The 16,110-nt window shown below is 46.1% G+C and overlaps 1 protein-coding gene across 9 annotated transcripts in view; it reads left to right on the forward strand.

The window, feature by feature from the left end:
- ERI3 (ERI1 exoribonuclease family member 3) overlaps window positions 1-16,110 on the forward strand; it is a 125,117-nt gene that overhangs the window by 17,988 nt on the left and 91,019 nt on the right. For 8 of the 9 annotated variants that reach the window (XM_028123246.2, XM_028123250.1, XM_028123247.1 and 5 more), the window contains one exon: window positions 14,783-14,899. In XM_028123246.2, coding sequence (XP_027979047.1) covers window positions 14,783-14,899 — 117 coding nt within the window. Of the gene's footprint in view, window positions 1-14,354; window positions 14,418-14,782; window positions 14,900-16,110 lie in introns of those variants that run through there. The other variant, XM_028123251.2, reaches the window with a different exon arrangement.

The following is a 16,110-nucleotide window of genomic DNA, read 5'->3' on the forward strand; positions in this document are numbered from 1 at the left end:
TTAAATGGAAACAGGAAAGATTGAGATTTGGGATGATAATGAACTTTTAGAAGAGACTGGAAAAGGACTAGAATATGGGCTGCTAGCTGAATCCAGCCCTCCCTAGTGCTCTCTCAGAATAGCTTAATGGCTGTCCACTTGACAGAGATGCTTTATGGGCAAGGTCTGTGTGCCTCCTGGGGATGAGCTTGGGACTGTGGATCAGCCTTCCTCCTCCCTGACTCCCAGTGGCTTTCAATACTCAAGGCCTCTACATAGGACATTTCCGATCCTTATGGGAGTGTGCCATTATCCCTCAGGGGTGAGGAGGCAGAAACAAGTTTGGGGCCAGGATCTATCTGGAGGCTTGGCATGGGGTTCATTTTTCTGATCTATCTTTGGTCTTCAGAAGTCTCTGAGTCAGCTTATTGGGACTGTCCTTAAGAAATGGCACCATGAAAACTAACAGGTATAAGCTCTGTTGTACTCGGGTGAGTAATAATATTGGTAATAAACATGGTAAAACATCTGGTATTTTCCATCTGTCATCATTTTTGCTGTTTATTTTTGTACTTTGTTCAGCTAGGTGAAGCTGGAGTGGTCGGTTTACCAGTAATAGGCTTCACTTTTTTTTGCAGGTTTTTGCACTCATTTTGATTTACATTTTGATTCAGATTAATCTCTATCATGTTAATATGATAGATATTGGCAGAATATGAGACTTTTACATTTGAAAACATTTTTCCACCTAAATGTTAATTTAGGTGGTTTAAATTGCTTTAGAGACTCTAAGTTTGAGGAATAGGATTCCTTTCTTGCTTTAGGAATTGTTTCCTGATAGGGAAGTAGGTTTTTATCTGGTTTAGGAGAATCCTGACTCCTTTCTCCTGGCTAGCAGGAGTTCATAGTTGTTCATTTTGGTGTGGATGTGCATCGAATAATGGTGGTTGTGACCCTCCGGCCCAGGGAGCAGCCTGAAAGCTTTGGTGGGATCTTTAACTGTCCATCTTTAACCTGGGGGCAAGTTCTCTTACCACCTCAGTGTTTAGAAAGGAACAAAGCATATGTAAGTGAGGACAGTGAGGTATAGGCCACAGCACACGGGGAGAAGGAAATAACCTCAGCTCTCCGGATGGCCGGGGAAAGGGCAGCCCTGCTGTCCTTGTCTGGGGAGCGAAGTCCTGGCTGCTGCCTGCCCTCCCTCCCTGGGTTTCCTCTGGCCAGCCATCAGCTCCTGAGCATGGTCTTTTCCTCACTGCTGTGCCACAGCCCTGCGACTGTTTTCCTTCTCATCTGTATTCAAGTGCCCATAACTTTGGAGAAAAATGACCTTTGGGGTTGAGGTTTTCTAGTGTTTGGTCTTTGTCCACAGGGGCTTTTCTTTTCTTTTCTTTTCTTTTCTTTTCTTTTCTTTTCTTTTCTTTTCTTTTCTTTTCTTTTCTTTTCCTTTCCTTTCCTTTCCTTTCCTTTCCTTTCCTTTCTTTTCTTTTCTTTTCTTTTCTTTTCTTTTCTTTCTTTCTTTCTTTTTCTTTCTTTCTTTCTAGGAAACCTTGAAGAAACTCCATCTGCATTTTGAGTTAGAACTATGAGTAAAGGAGTTTCTCTTTTATAGAAAATTGTCCAGATGCTGCGTTATTTTGGGAGGGTAGGGTGGAGGAAGGTTAATGGTGACAGGAGAAGGAATAACATAAAAGAGAGGCATTTGAGAGGCATACTCAGTATGACTTAGAACTGGTACATCGTTATTAGTCTTTTGTGAGAGAGACATTTTGGGAAACTTTACAGAAATTGTTAAGATCCCTACAAATCAAACTATATTGATTCCCTTCTCCATTCAAGGCTGAAAGGCAGGCTCCCCCTACCCTTTCTCCCCTGCCCCCAGCCAATGTGCACACACACATGCTGCTCTTCCTATGTATCCACCTTTCCTTCTCCCTGCTCTTGGTTTCTACATCCTCCAAGTGGACAGAAAGGCGGTTCCCTAGAGAAAGAACCCACCCTTCCTGCCCCATTCACTTGTCCCAATCACAGCTCCTTCAAGTAGGAGGGGCCCAGCCAGGCTTTCTATTGCGAGGGCCCAGTTGTTGGGTTGCGGGTCATCTGCCTGTGTCCCCAGTCAGCCTGCACTTTTTTCTCTACAGACAGGCGAAGGCGCTGATGCTATTCTTCTAAACTGGGAAATGAAATGCAAAACCGACGTTAATGTAACATTATGGTTGAGATTAAATGCACCAAAATCAGGAAATTCAAAGTTATGCTTCCCACAGCAACTATAATTCAGCCTCATCTGGCGTGTGTAGTATTTTGTGTTAGTGCGGATGGTGTTATATGTTAAGACATTAAAGTTAACACCATAAGCAGAGCACAAAATGCTTGAGGGGGCTGAGTTATGATGACTGTGTGAGCTGTAAGTGTTCTTGCACAGGCTCCCAACTCCTGGTATAATTTTCCCCTTGCCCATCAGACCAATTATTGCCTTTCTTTTTAGTTATATTTCTGCTTTAACACATCTCTTCTTCCAGGGTCACCATAAATGAATTCCGCTATTGGTGGTCACTGATGGTGGTGGGACTGGGACAGCCCACTAGGCGCTTTTGTCCTTTTTGTTGCTGCTTCCATAAAAGTGGTGCTTCCCCTCCACCTCCAGAAGCCCCCTCCTTCACAGACTGCTGTTTCCTGGTGGTCCCTCATCCGGATCCCCACCCCCACCCCCGCCATCCCTTCCCTCCAACTGTCACTGGGGCTCCTCACAACTGCTCCCTGAATGAGAACAAGCGTTTGCTGTGTCCGGGTCTTGGCCTTGTTGTAACTTCACGTGAAAGCCGAAGGGCCCTTCTTTATTTGGAGCAGACATAGCAATGTGGAAGTAAAATATACATCCCGGGAGCGCAGCACCGATGCATGGTGGTGCTGCCTTATGTGTTTGGCATAGCAGAGGCGTAGATCGAAGTGGGTTTATTTGCTCTCTTCTGACTGCTTCTCTATCTTCCCCAGGGTTTATACCTTTAAGCTGCTGTGGTGTGTAGTTAGGGCTGTGGAGTTGCCTGGGGGTGGGACCAGGAATTTTCCTTGGGGAGCACTGGGTCATTGGTAACAAAATCACCACATAATTGAGTACAAATCAGGAAACCTCCCCCTAGCCTCTTATTATCCTGGTGGCCTCCCCAGGGCTGAGACAGCTGTTGGAATGCAGATTTTGTTAGACACTGGGCTAAGGTTGGTGGTGGGGAAGAGCTGTAAAGAATAGGGCCATTGATAAATGATGAATGAAATCAGGGACTGTAAACGAACAGTGACAGTGAGCTGCCTTTTAAAGTTTTTGTTGGATATGACAAAACCAACCAAGTAAGCAAAGGAATGGGGAGGACCTTATTGTAACCACCTTAGAGGCAATGAAAAGGCCTCATTCTACTCTTTGGATAGCAACTTCAAGCTCTGTGTTAGATCCCGGGGACATAGAAACAAGTGAGAAATGGTCCCTACCCTCAAGGAGCTCATAGTCGAGGAGGGTAGACCTACATGTAATCACTGTTAAGCATTTGATTATATCATGTAGGTCAGTACTTGGTGCAGTGGGAGCTCAAAGGAGGGGAATGATCAACCCTGCTCATGGTGTGGAGGAGGGGTTGCATAGGCTTGATGTTAGAGAAATTTAGGAGATCCAAGAGAGCCAGGTCAGCCTATGGCCTCTCAGAATTGTTGTAGCAGGAATGAAAGAAGGTGCTCACAGAGTAAGCCAGGATGAATTGACCTAAGGCTGAAAAACTGACCTGGATTGCAGGGTTGTTTGTGGGAGTGTTGAAAATGAGGAAGAGAGAGAATGAAGACTTTGAACTGACAAATATTTCACTGTTTGTTTAGTAGGATTATTTCTATTGGTTATATGGTATTTCTCACATTCAATCCAGAAGATGTTTGTTGGTTTTTTTTTTAAGATTTTAATTTTTTTTTGAGAGCGTGCCCTCATGAGCAGCATGGAGGGCGGGGAGGGGCAGAGGGAGACTCCCTGCTGAGCAGGGTGCCTGATGTGGGTCTCAATCCTAAGACCCTGAGACCACGACCTGAGCCAAAGGCAGACGCTTAACAGACTGAACTACCCAGGAGCCCTGCAAGCCAGAAGATCTTAGTGGGATCTGTGAGAGTATGAAGGCTAGGAGAGATTTGAGAGAATTTTAGCCAATAAAGTGTGGGCAAAAATGTAAGGGTCAACAAAAAAATATGTGAGCTGAGGCCCTGAGGCATTGCCGGGGAGGGCTAATTGGATGCCCTGGATGCTATTAAGGGCAGCACGGGGTTGGGCTGCTAGGCCTTCAGGGAGAAGGAAGGGCTGGAGAATGACACAGCATCTCCCTGTGACCCTCTAAAAGTACTGGCAGTTTGGATCTGGATCTGTGAGACATCCTTTGGGAAGACCTACCTTCCATAGACTGGGGAGGTTTAGATCCATCAAACAGATAAGCAACTGGCTCCCTAACGTCGAGAGATGCAATGGAAGGATTAAGGAAGAGGCAGGTGGGCCTGGGTAACAACAGAAAATGTGCTAGAGCAGAGGTGACTAGAGGGCTTCGAGATGGGGGGTGAGCTCTCTCTCTGAGCAGCAGCAACAGGTGCACAGCCATAGAAGGAAAACGGGGAATTTGGGGTGGGGTAGTGAGGAAGTGAAATCCAAAGGAGTGTTTAGGGTAGGTCCATAGGCTTCACTTCTCCTTGCCTCCATCCTATCTTGTTTTTCTTCTCTCCAATATTGATTACATTCCTTACCTTGTAGACTGAGCTCAGTTGTTTGACATGAGGAAACTGATATTAGGAGATGCTTTCTCCATCTCTGTCTTTTTGGGGAAAAGGTCCTGCATCATTTTGATTAAGATGCTATTGGGGTGATTATTTTTTATTCTCTTATCCTGGGTGTTCACAATACTTAAAAAAAAAAAAAACCCACAGCTATACATTTATGTGATGAGTTTTGAGCTCTCGCTGTGAAAATTGAGTCATAGCCTAAAAGCCTGAAACAAGAGTGTTCCCAGATTGACACTAGCCCCCCAGGCTGGCAGGTCTGCAGCAGAGGGTGAGCAGGCTGGGACAGGCAGAGAAGGGTTTGTACCTTCTAGAGTGCTGTCATGGGCAAAGCCCCGTTTGGTGCTGAGAGATCAGAAAGGAGGTAAGTGGACTCTGGAGAGAGAGACAAACATCAGCAAAGCTTTTAATCTGATGTTCAGGTACCTTGGAATTGGCTGCTGTTTTGGTCCTATCCCTGTCTGTAGTGGCCAGTGGGCGATCTTGGTCTGTGGGCAGGAAAACACATCTGTTATGTGATCAGTCCACTTCTGTTCCAGTGCTGTGGTCAGTGTCTAGTTCTAGGGAGGCCAGGGGTTGGCCTGAAGGGTAAATGCTGGCAGAAGCTCTTATTTGGAGATACTGATGTTGCTGAAAGGAAAGGAGCGTAGAGTCCAAGGTGAGGCTGGGGGCAAAGTTGGTGAGCCAGAAGAGAAAATGTGAAGGTGTTATTGAATGGAATAGAAGAAACAGAAAGAGATGTTGCAAGCCAGAATTCATGGGAATGGTGGGGAAGATGTTCCAAGGGGTTAAAAATGGACATGGGGAACCTAATTAGGAGGCATTATTTGGAAGAGTTGTTAGTAGGTTGGACTAAGGTAGTGATGGTGGGTATGGAGAGAGGAAGTTATGTGTTGTAGCTTTAGATGTGCTGGGAAAGAAGTGAGCTTGAGAACCAAGTAGCTGGTAGTTCCTTTGGATACTGGTGGGCCCCTAGGAGTCAGCGGTGCTAAGAGATTTGGCAGGGAGTAAAGGTGGAACCTATGGTTGTTGTAAATGGAGTGCTCCAAACTGAAGAGTCATTATCAGGGAGAACCAACAAGGTGAGTTCCTTAGTGGTGTTGTAAGTAGGATCTTTTTGATGAACCGTTTGGCCATTGGCCTAGGGGAGGTAGGTAGTGGTGATTAGGTAGATAGGATGATAACTGGAAAGAAAGCTTGGAATCTTGCTCTCCAAAAGTGTGATAGCAACTGAGAGCCCTGGCTTGAGATTGTTATGTTTGAAAATGGAGTTCCAGGGGGTCTGTCTGCATTGTTCACGGGTTGGTTTTTTTCTGTCCCCACTGCTAGCAGCATTTGAATGAAAGGCCAACTGGTGGACTGAAAGGGATTGGTGGTTGGGAACAGAGGAGGTAGGCACTGAAGAATGGAATATGAAACATGCCATTTTGATAAGGTCTACTTTCACTAGAAAGGTAAGTGACTAGAGAAACAAGGCCAGGGGTAGGCCTTAAAAGGAAGTTAATGATGATGGTGTAGAATGTGGCGGCTGGTTGATGTTGGTGAGGAATCCCCGGTTTGGTGCCTCAGGATATTTGCAGGAATTGCCAGGATCCTGTTCCAGATCTGTGGCCACAGGTCTTTATCAAGAAGTCTTCATTGGAGAAGTATCCAGAACTGCTTTTTGATTCAGTTAGACAGAAGGAAGGTGTTTTTCTGGAGAGGATAGTATGAGTGCTCTGTGGGTAGCTGATGCCCTGATCCTGACAGTATTCTTCGAGGGAGCACGCATTGTCATGAAAGAAGATCTCTTGTTGGCTCCCTAGCAGAGAGTTACCGGCTTGCTCATTAAAGCTCTGGGATGTGACATGCCAGTTTTTCTCCCCTGATTGTGGCAGCAAGGAGAATGAAATATCTGATGGCAAGAGCCAGGAGTGGTTGGCAGATCTAAAGGTCTTGTCCCAGGTGCTTGAAAGTGGGCCAAGTAAGGGTTTGTTCTGAGAAAGGGACTAAGACCTGTGGCTCATATTCTCACTTGGTCAGTATATCTGTGATAAGGAGGTACTCTCATAGATGTTCTAGACTACATCTGTGTTTTTCAAAGTGTGGTCCAAGAACCAGCAGCATCCTCATCATGTAGGAGCCTGTTAGAAATGCAGAATATCAGGCCCTACTCCAGCGCTAAATAGAATCTGTAATTTGACAAGATCTTTGGGTAATTTGAAGTCTGAGAGACACTGCTGTAGTCTAGACCAATGGTCCTTAAACTTTAGCAATCAGAATTGTGATCAGAATCACGTGGAGAGCTGGTTAAAACACAGATTACTGGCCCCAACCTCAGGGTTTCTGATCCAGAGTTTGGGGTGGAGGCTAGGAATTTGCATTTCTGATAAATTCCCAAGTGATGGGATGCTGCCTGTGAGGAAACATGCTTTGAGACCCACTGACCTCCCTAGCTTTTTCGTCTATAAAATAGGGCAATGATTCCTGCCTGCCTTACAGAGATGTAAGATCAAATGAGCCAATGTGTGAGAAAAGTGTTCAGCGCATTGTAGGCAGGATGTCAGTTTGTGTATTGCTTGCTCCATGGTCAGTGATTTTAAAAATCTACTGTCATGCCAGCACAACCGTTTACCTGTCCTGGCTTCTGGCTGGCAGCTTTGTACAAAGAACAGGGAATCTATGAAGCACCCATGGAGATAAGTCTTCTATGAAGAGACCAGCAGCCCCTTTAGGAGCAGGGTCTCCTGAAGCCCAGCCAGTTTCTCTGGTCTCCTACCCAAGTTACCTGACCAGAACCTCTGTCTGCCTGAGTGGGCTTGGGCCTCTCCTGATCACCTGTTACCCCCAAATAGTAGATCTTTAGTGCAGTATTTACACTCATTGGAAAAATGGTCTTTGACTAACCAAGCCTCTGATTCATCTTGTGATCCTGAGCGCATTACATGACTTTTCCTCACCTTACTGGTTGATTAAACGAACAGTCATTGGCTGCATGTGCCCAAGTCCCAGAATGTGCACTCTGGACCTCCAGGGTGAGGAAAACTGAGGGAGAGGCTATTCTGATGAGAAGCAATATAGCATAATGGTTCAGAGCATAGACTCCAGAACTGGACTCTGGATTTGAGCCCTCTCCACCACCTACTAACAGTATGACTTGCCTTGGGCAAGTTGCTTATACTCTATGCCTCAGTTGCCCTATTGGCAAAAAGGGGTTTTATAAAGCGCCGGTCTCATAGGACTGTTGGGAGGATAAAATATAAGTGCTTAGAACAGTGCCTGACATACAATAGCTGTAGGAGTTAGCTCTTACTAGTAGTATTCTTAATCATGGCATCATTGCAAGGTATTGGGATATAGCAGATGGCTGGGAAGCAGGCCCTCCTTCAGGAAGCATAGAGAAAGCCTTTAGGCCCTCTATCAGCGTAGTGGGTAGAGCTGAGGCACCACCCAGAGAGATTTTTTTCCTCTACTGGAATGGTAAGTTGGACCCAGAACCCTTCTATTTCCATGCCCTCCCTTAGTCCTGCCCCTGGGGGGCCTCTCCTGCACACAACCCTGAGATTTGCTTAAATTAATTTTATGACCAATATCTATACAGGTAGCTACAAAGGAATCATTTGGTTGTTTGCAGCCCTGGAGGGTCAGCTTCACAGAGGCCACTAATATCTGCAGTTACTTACAATTGAACATGTAAAAATGCTTGAACTGAGGCGGATCCAGAGTCACGTGAAGGTAGACACAGGCATGCACACTCTCCTGGGTGAGGATGCAGTTTTGAAAACTTTTGGTCTCCTTCATTTATTGGTATTATGGTTTTGTTTTTTAAATTCAGATTTCAGTAAAAGTAAATTATAAAGCATTCTGTACACCACCCTCCACCCCCCCCAATAAAGAATAGCAGTGTCTATTTCAGCCTCTTTTCTACATTTTAATTGCTTTGGGGTCTATGGGGATAGTGAAAAGGGACATGTAGGTGAAAAATCAGCCTTTTAAAGCTCCAATTTTTTACCCTTCCTTGTCCTGAAACTTTGAGCATCAGCTCTCATCTGTCAAAGTGTAAATCAGCAATTAAAACCCAAACAGCCAAATGCCAAAGATGACCCGAAGCACAAAGCAACTGACAAACAAGTCTGGACAAATCGACGGGTAATTTATAAGCTTTGCCCTAAAATCTAATTATTTGGCAATTCGAATTTGCAGCCAGCCAGGGCTCGGCAATAAATTTAACCCGCCATAAATTATTTAGGAGCAGGCTGTGGTGTAAATCAAAACCACGAGTGTTTGTTTAAGAAATAAGCTCCTTGTGCATAAAATGTCTTTTTTCCCCCCCCAAGGGAGAAACTGTTAAGCAAACCGTGCCCTGTTCGTTGCCCAGTGCAGCCCTCACTTTCCCCTCTCAACTTCCCCTCTTCCCTTAGCCAGGAGGCTCCTTGATCCCTTGAGGAAGGGCCTGCCTTTGCATGTGACTTGTAGCCAAAAACCAAGTATTTGCATAAAACTCATGTTTTATAAAAGCCATGTACTGCTTTTTCTACCTTGTGGTGTGATGTCGCTTTTGGATTTACCAAACCTTTCTGTGCAGCGGTGTTGCACATTTTGGAATTTCCTTCATAGGATGGAGGGAAGGGATAGATTAGTTGTTGCCATCTGTAAATTGAAGAAATGCCGGTTCCTAGGTTGAGAGGAGGAAGTCGTGAAAAATTTTTTGCTGATTCCCTTATTTCAGACGGGACCATAGAACCATCAGCTCAGGCAAAGGAGAATCTGTGCTTTGGAGAAAAAGTCTATAAGAACGCTATTAAACCTTCTGTCCCATTGTCAAGAAATTCCAGCAGTCTAACCTAAGTCCCTTCTTAAAAATCCTTTTGTTGTTGTTCTGTCTTCAAATATATAATCTTATCACTGAAGACACTTTAGTTGAAGGGAGTTTGAATACCCTGAAAGCAACCTACACATTTATTTCTTGTAATCTACTGATTGTAGTTGTGAAATTTCACTTGAGATGCTATTGCACTTTTGTCCTCAGTTAATCAAGATAATCTCTGGTGTTCCTCGTTGAGCAAAAGCAGCTATGTCTAAAACCTTTGCTCCAACTTATACCTCTGCTCACTTAAAAAGGTAAAAGAATATTTACTTGGTGCTTCCTTTTTATCTGTCTTCCCTCCCCTTAAAAAAACAAAGGTTTGCTGCTGACATTTTATTGAGGGAGACACGGGAGATTTGGAACCCTGGATACTTTGAACAATCCAAGTTCTGAGGCTTTTGTCCTGAGTTGTCAAATTGTGGCTAGTTCCTATCCACCATCAGCAGACCAACTTTTGGAGACTATTATGCTCTATCCTTGGACAACCTAGTGGTGCAGGTAGCTTGTGGACAGGTAGGTTGACCAGCTGTCCCAGTTTTAACTCTGAAAGTTCTACGTTCCAGGAAACCCTTGGTCTGGACAGACAAAAAACTGGGATGTTGGTGGTTTGCAGCAGTTGGGGGAGGACGAGAAAGCACTTCAGCATGAGAGACAGAAAGTGCTTTGGGGTGTTCTGTGTCTGGGTTTGAATCCTGGCTCCACCACCATCTTTACCCTGTTTGTCACCTTCACCTCCCTGACCTGTGGAGAGCTCTGTAAAACAGAGATGTTTCTCTTAGAGCCATGTGCTTGGCTTCTACCTTGCCCTTTATTGGCCCCCTCAGATGTTACTCACCAGAAGCGCAGAGAGCGCGGTCTACATGCGAGGACAGAGCTGGGTGCTGGAGATGCAAACCTAAGGCTCCCACCATCCCCGAGCTCAGGGCAAAGCACCATCTGTGTCACTGCAGCTGCAGTGGAGCCTGTGCGGCAATGGTCCTCCAGGACTTTCTGCCCGGGTAGGCTGCATTCAGTGCTCTTGTAACTCGAGAGCAGTCTCTCTTCCTAGGAGACAGCAGACCGAGCTTCCTAAAGACAGCCTGTCAGTCTGGAAGAATCAGCTCTTGACCCGTCATATTTTGAAAGCTGTTCTCTTTAAGTCTCTTTTCCCCATTTGGAGTCCCAGCTTTGCCCTTCACAAGGAGTGTAACCTTGAGCAAGTGACCGCTTCTTTTAGGGCCTTAGTTTATCTGTAAAATAAGGATCATAGCAATTCCCACCTCCTGAGTTGTTAGGAGGCTTCAATGAGGTCGTTCCTGTTAAGCATCTAGCAGACAGTCTGCCACGTAGTAAACAACAAATGGAAGGAATGAAATGATTCCATTTTCCATGTGTCCCCAAGGGTGTCAGGGCCAGCTCCTCTCTACCCTTTGTCCAGACTCAGACAGAGGAGCCACATCTCATTGTATTTGTCTCTGCCTCCACACCCAGTCCCTGCCTGGTAAATAGTAGGTGCTTCATAGTGTTGGTTTATGAGCTGCTGCTGCTGCTGCTGCTATGACCTATCTTCCAGGATTAATAAGGGTAAGATAAGAAAATGTATTTGCAAGCACACTATAAGTTGAAAGTCCTAACACTCAGTATGTCCCTCCACTAAGAATTTATCGTAGTGCATTGTTCATTATTTGTTCTGTATCTTCTCTGCTCACTAGTCTGTGCACTTCCTTAAAGCAGAGGCTACATCTTTCTAAATCCCACTCTAACACTGGTACAGTGCCCTGCACCCAGTAGATGCTGCTCAGGTAGTTTAATTGAACGTGAATGACATACAGATGTAAGGAATTGGGAAACTGTTCTTAGGGCAGGAAGAGAGGGCTGGTGAACACACACTGGTTCTTTCATTCCTGGTGCTACCTCTGCACAAGCAGACACTCAACTACTGCTAAAAACTTCCCTCTTCCCAGGGGAATGAGGAGATTGAGGGAGGGAAAAGGAGGAGAGGCAGGAATAACAGTTTCATTATCGGAGTGACTGCCCTCAGAAGCTAGCACGTAGGCACATCCTCCTGAGCTCCTGGGTTGGAATTAATGTGATCAACCTGTAACTTTGGTGTTACCATTGCGATCCTTATGAGCCGAAAACTGTTGAAGTGTTTGGCCTGCTCCAGGTGCACTGGCTGCAGAGTCATGCCCCCTTGGTAGAGATTAGGGTTCCTCTCCCATGAATGGGCTGTTGGGGCCAGGATTTTTAGGTTCTGGGCTTGATTGGGTAATATGGGAAGGTAAGAAGTACCTAAGTGAAATCCTTTGTGCTCTGACTCCCCAGAGGGTCTTCCATCAGAAGCTCCTCTTTTGCATCCTCATTGGCTTAAATGAGTTTGCCAGTGTGCAAGGTCGTTGTTACAACAGCTGCTGATGGTGCTGAGAAGGGGCCCATGCAAAGTCATGTTCTAAGATTGGCTATTGAAAGTCCCTCTTGTTGGTCTTGGGGAGAAGGCCTGGCTGACGGGCCAGTGACTCTGGAGAGGTATGTTTATGATAGGTCCAATCCACTATGTCCCTGGCCCCCAGGCCTCCTGGGGATCTCCTCCCCGTCTTTTTGCTTAGAGCTGAAGCTAGCTTATTCTTCCTCTCTGGGAGGGTGCTACTGAGTGTGAGCAGAGGTTGGCTCCATTTCCCTAGGGGTGAGGAAGCCAGCAGCAGGAGAGCTTGAAGAGCAAGCTGCAGTGGGGAAACCCAAAGGCCAAGTTTTCAGAGAATCTACTGGGGATGCCGACTTGGTGCTGGTCAGAACAGGAGCTGAAGCGCTTACTATTTTATAATAAATACTAATGAAATTCTAGATCTATAATAACATTTCAGATATCTAAAACAAGCCATGTGCTTGTAAAAAAGTGGAAAGAGATCAACTTTAAGCCATAAATTCTTGGTAATAGAGGGCTTTTTTTCTATTTATGTTTGATAGATATTTTTGTTTCCAGAGGAATGTCAACTCCTAATTTCATAATGTATCATAGGCTTAAGAAAATTGAATTTAATAAAAGCCAGAGATGAATGGCATCCTTAAAGGTCCCAACACTTGTCTTTATTAGCAGGACAAACTGCAGGTCTCCAAACACTGCTTCTCTCCAAATGAAAGTTTAAATGAAAAGTACAGTTGTGTCACAGGTTAAATTTCATTGTGGGCCCAGCTAACATTGTTAGTGAGGAACTGGCTGTATTTGTTTCTTTAGACACCAGGGCAGCCAAACTAACCAGGCTGTGGAGCTCCCACTGGGGAAGTGCTGCTTCTCCATAGTTGGAGAAGCAGGATACATCAGAAATTCAGGTATCCGATGAGCCCCACTTCAGAGTTAGTGTTTGGAAATCTTGGACATCTGTTTTTTTCAGGGGGACCGATAACGTATTTTGTGTGTATGTTTGCCTCCATTTTATTTTTCAGCACAAAACTGTCCTCTACCAGGTCTGCAAAGGAGTGCTTTGTGAGGAGTGAGAGAGGCCCAGGGATTTGGGGGATAAGTCCCCCCATCTCTTCAAGTTGGGAGGAAAGGTGTCACCTAATTTAAGCAAAGCTGGGACCTCCTTGCCCCAGCCCCTCTGCCTCAGCCTTGTTGCCCTTCCTATCTCAGGGGGCTCCTGTCAGTGTCCCCATTTTGGGGGATCAGCTGGGGAGACCAGGCAAGCAGAACCTTTGGATTTTTCGGTCATGAAATCTGACTGCCTTGATTTGGTCTTCAGTCCTGCTGTAATGTGTTGGATAAAAATAGATGCTTTAAAAACAAGCCCGATAGTCACAGGTGTGTTTGAGGGAGAGGCTACCTGGCTGCCCTGGGACATTGAGGAGATTGGCCATTTGTTCTGTCTTCCCACTCATCCATGTCCTGCTCGCGGTCAGGTATCAATAGCTTCCGTGCTGCTCCTCCACGTTGTCCCTGGAGAGAACCAGTTTGCCTTGATTTTAGTGATACTAGAAAGGTCCCCTCCAGAACCGGGGACCTGGAGTAGGGATGCTGCTGGAGCTGACTACTGGGGCCACGGAGTGGGCCAAGCCCCCCTTCGCTCTCTGCAGTGGAGGCCTTTTCCACATGCTAATTTTACTCGGAGGATTTTGCTTTTATTTATTTTTTTTATTATTTCCTATTTGTCTCTTCCAGATGTTTTCAGGGCAGTTTTTTTTTGTGTTGTAAACTAATTCCATTCATGTTTTAAAAATTTATGAAAGCGCTAATAAAAATGTCAAAGTGGTAAAAATGTTAGCTTTTCCTCTGCTTTGATTAAATTTTGCAAACTGTTTTTGAATATTAAAAAGCAATAATTTTTTTTATTCTCTCTCCTTGCTTTCCCTTTTCTCTCTGATGCGTGTGTGCTCTCCTGCCCTCTCCCCCCTCTGGTGCATTCCTCCCTTCCCAGGAGCGATGTAGGAGGCGCGCTGCACAGCCAGCGTTCTGCAAGCCTGTTTGCACACCAGGACCTTGGTGCTGTGCATCTCTATTAAATAACGGAGACAAATTAATCTTAGAGACACCAAACAAATTGTCACTCCTCCTCCTTCTCTTCCATTACGTTCCAGTGGACTGGGAAGGGCTGGCTAAGTGATTGGGGGGGAGAGGGTGGGGGAGGGTGTACTGCCTGAAAGAAAGGTGGGAGGCACCAGGTCCTATTACTCTTACTCAGTTTTCTTTTTCTCTTTATATCCCCTTTGGCTTTATTTATTATTTATCTTTTTTTTTTTTTTTTTAAGAACGAATGAAGAAACTCATCGGTTCTGCTTAAGCTTCAAATGCAGAAGGCTGTGATTGGTCTTATGGCTGGTTGTCTAGGTGACTGGAGATCCAGGCCCATCCAGGGCAGAGGCCTGGGCAAGGGGACAGGGTGGGGCTACTCTTATGGGCTCCAGTTAACAGGCCTCTGGCAGAGAAGCAGTTGGGGAAACTGGGGCAGCTTGTACTACTGTCTTCTTTCCCCTTTCCAGTGGGGGTGGGGTGTGTGTCTAGTCCCTGCCACCTGTAAGGGTAGTAACAGTGGGAAGGTTAGGATTGGAACTGAGCTGGCACCATCTCACTCAGTCTTGGGTCTGGCCTGGCAAGAGCTAATGAATCCAAAACAGTCCCTCATTCTTGACTCTTTCTTGTAATGTTTGGTTAAAAAAATGTATTCTTCTTTTTCTGTGTCTTTGCCATTCCAGGAAATCATCGAGTTCCCCATCCTGAAGCTAAATGGTCGGACCATGGAGATTGAGTCTACCTTTCACATGTATGTCCAGCCCGTAGTCCATCCACAGCTTACTCCCTTCTGTACAGAGGTAAGGGCCCTGGAGCAGGGCAGCACGGGCTGCTGGGACAGGAGCTTTTGGGTCACTGGTGCACTATACATGCTGCTTTAGGGGCAGCTGGAGCCTTGTTAGTGGGTAAGGCAGGTGCACATTGGACCCAGCCAGCAGTTGGCTTTTTACAAAGTCTGCCACTCCGCTTGCACCGCTGTGGTCACTGGGGACCCAAGGAGAAGTGGCACCATCTGTCCCGGCTTCCCCAACCTTTTCTCTCCCTTATCATCCCTACCCGTCCTGGTGACCAGGCACTTGGAGTGCTGCACCACTCCAGGGTGGTACTGCCGCACCACTCCAGGGTGGTACTGCCGCACCACTCCAGGGTGGTACTGCCGCACCACTCCAGGGTGGTACTGCCGCACCACTCCAGGGTGGTACTGCCAGGGTTCAGCTACTTTTCAGTTCCATTTCCCTTGGCACCTCTTGACAAGAGGTAAAGATTTCAGCTTCTTGGAAGGAGAGGTTATGTTCAGGCTTTCTTAGCTTCTGGTGATGTTTTTCTGTCCTTGAGCAAAGAGGCCCTGCGTGAAGCATTGGTTGAGTTTGTGGGAAGCACGACCCTGTCATTGAGGAATGAGAAGAGCAGTCCAAGTGGGATATGAGGCTGAAATGTCTTTGTCCTTATCCCGTGCCAGTGTTGTACTCGGTCACCTTGCCAGCAGGTTAGTATTGGCCCCATTTTGCAGATTGTGAAATTGGGCTGAGATCTTGATGCTTGCTAGAGGCTCAGAAGAACTAGTAGCAGAGAGGAGGTGCCCCTGAAGAGTTCTTACTCCCGAGACCTTCTGTGACCGCTTTCCCCTGTGATGTGTCATGTTATGCTCTCTGTGGTAGCCAGGGGCTGTGGTGGAATCATGGGCCAAGTATGTGTGGTAGCAGAAGTAATGGGAAAACATGAGTGTTTCTGGAATCTTCTTAAGAATTTGGGGCTGGGGTACATTCGAGATATTGTGCTTTTGTTTAGCGATCTACATTCTTCATATGAGTGAAACAGGAAGGAAGTTCTTGAGTGATCCCCCAAACCATTGTCTTGGTGTGGGGAATGCTGGGAAAGGGCCTGCCTGCCACTGGTGGGAGGGCCCCATGGGCTCTGAGGCTGACTTAGCCCAGATATGAAGTTTCAGGGGTCGCTGGGCTTGATGCCAGTGTTTCCTGCCCAACCCAGGTAGGCCTTTGATGCAGGCATC

The sequence above is a fragment of the Eumetopias jubatus genome, unplaced genomic scaffold (genome assembly GCF_037043125.1).
Source record: "Eumetopias jubatus isolate StellerSeaLion01/CBP00866 unplaced genomic scaffold, mEumJub1_p1.0 scaffold_4, whole genome shotgun sequence".
Taxonomy (NCBI): domain Eukaryota; kingdom Metazoa; phylum Chordata; class Mammalia; order Carnivora; family Otariidae; genus Eumetopias; species Eumetopias jubatus.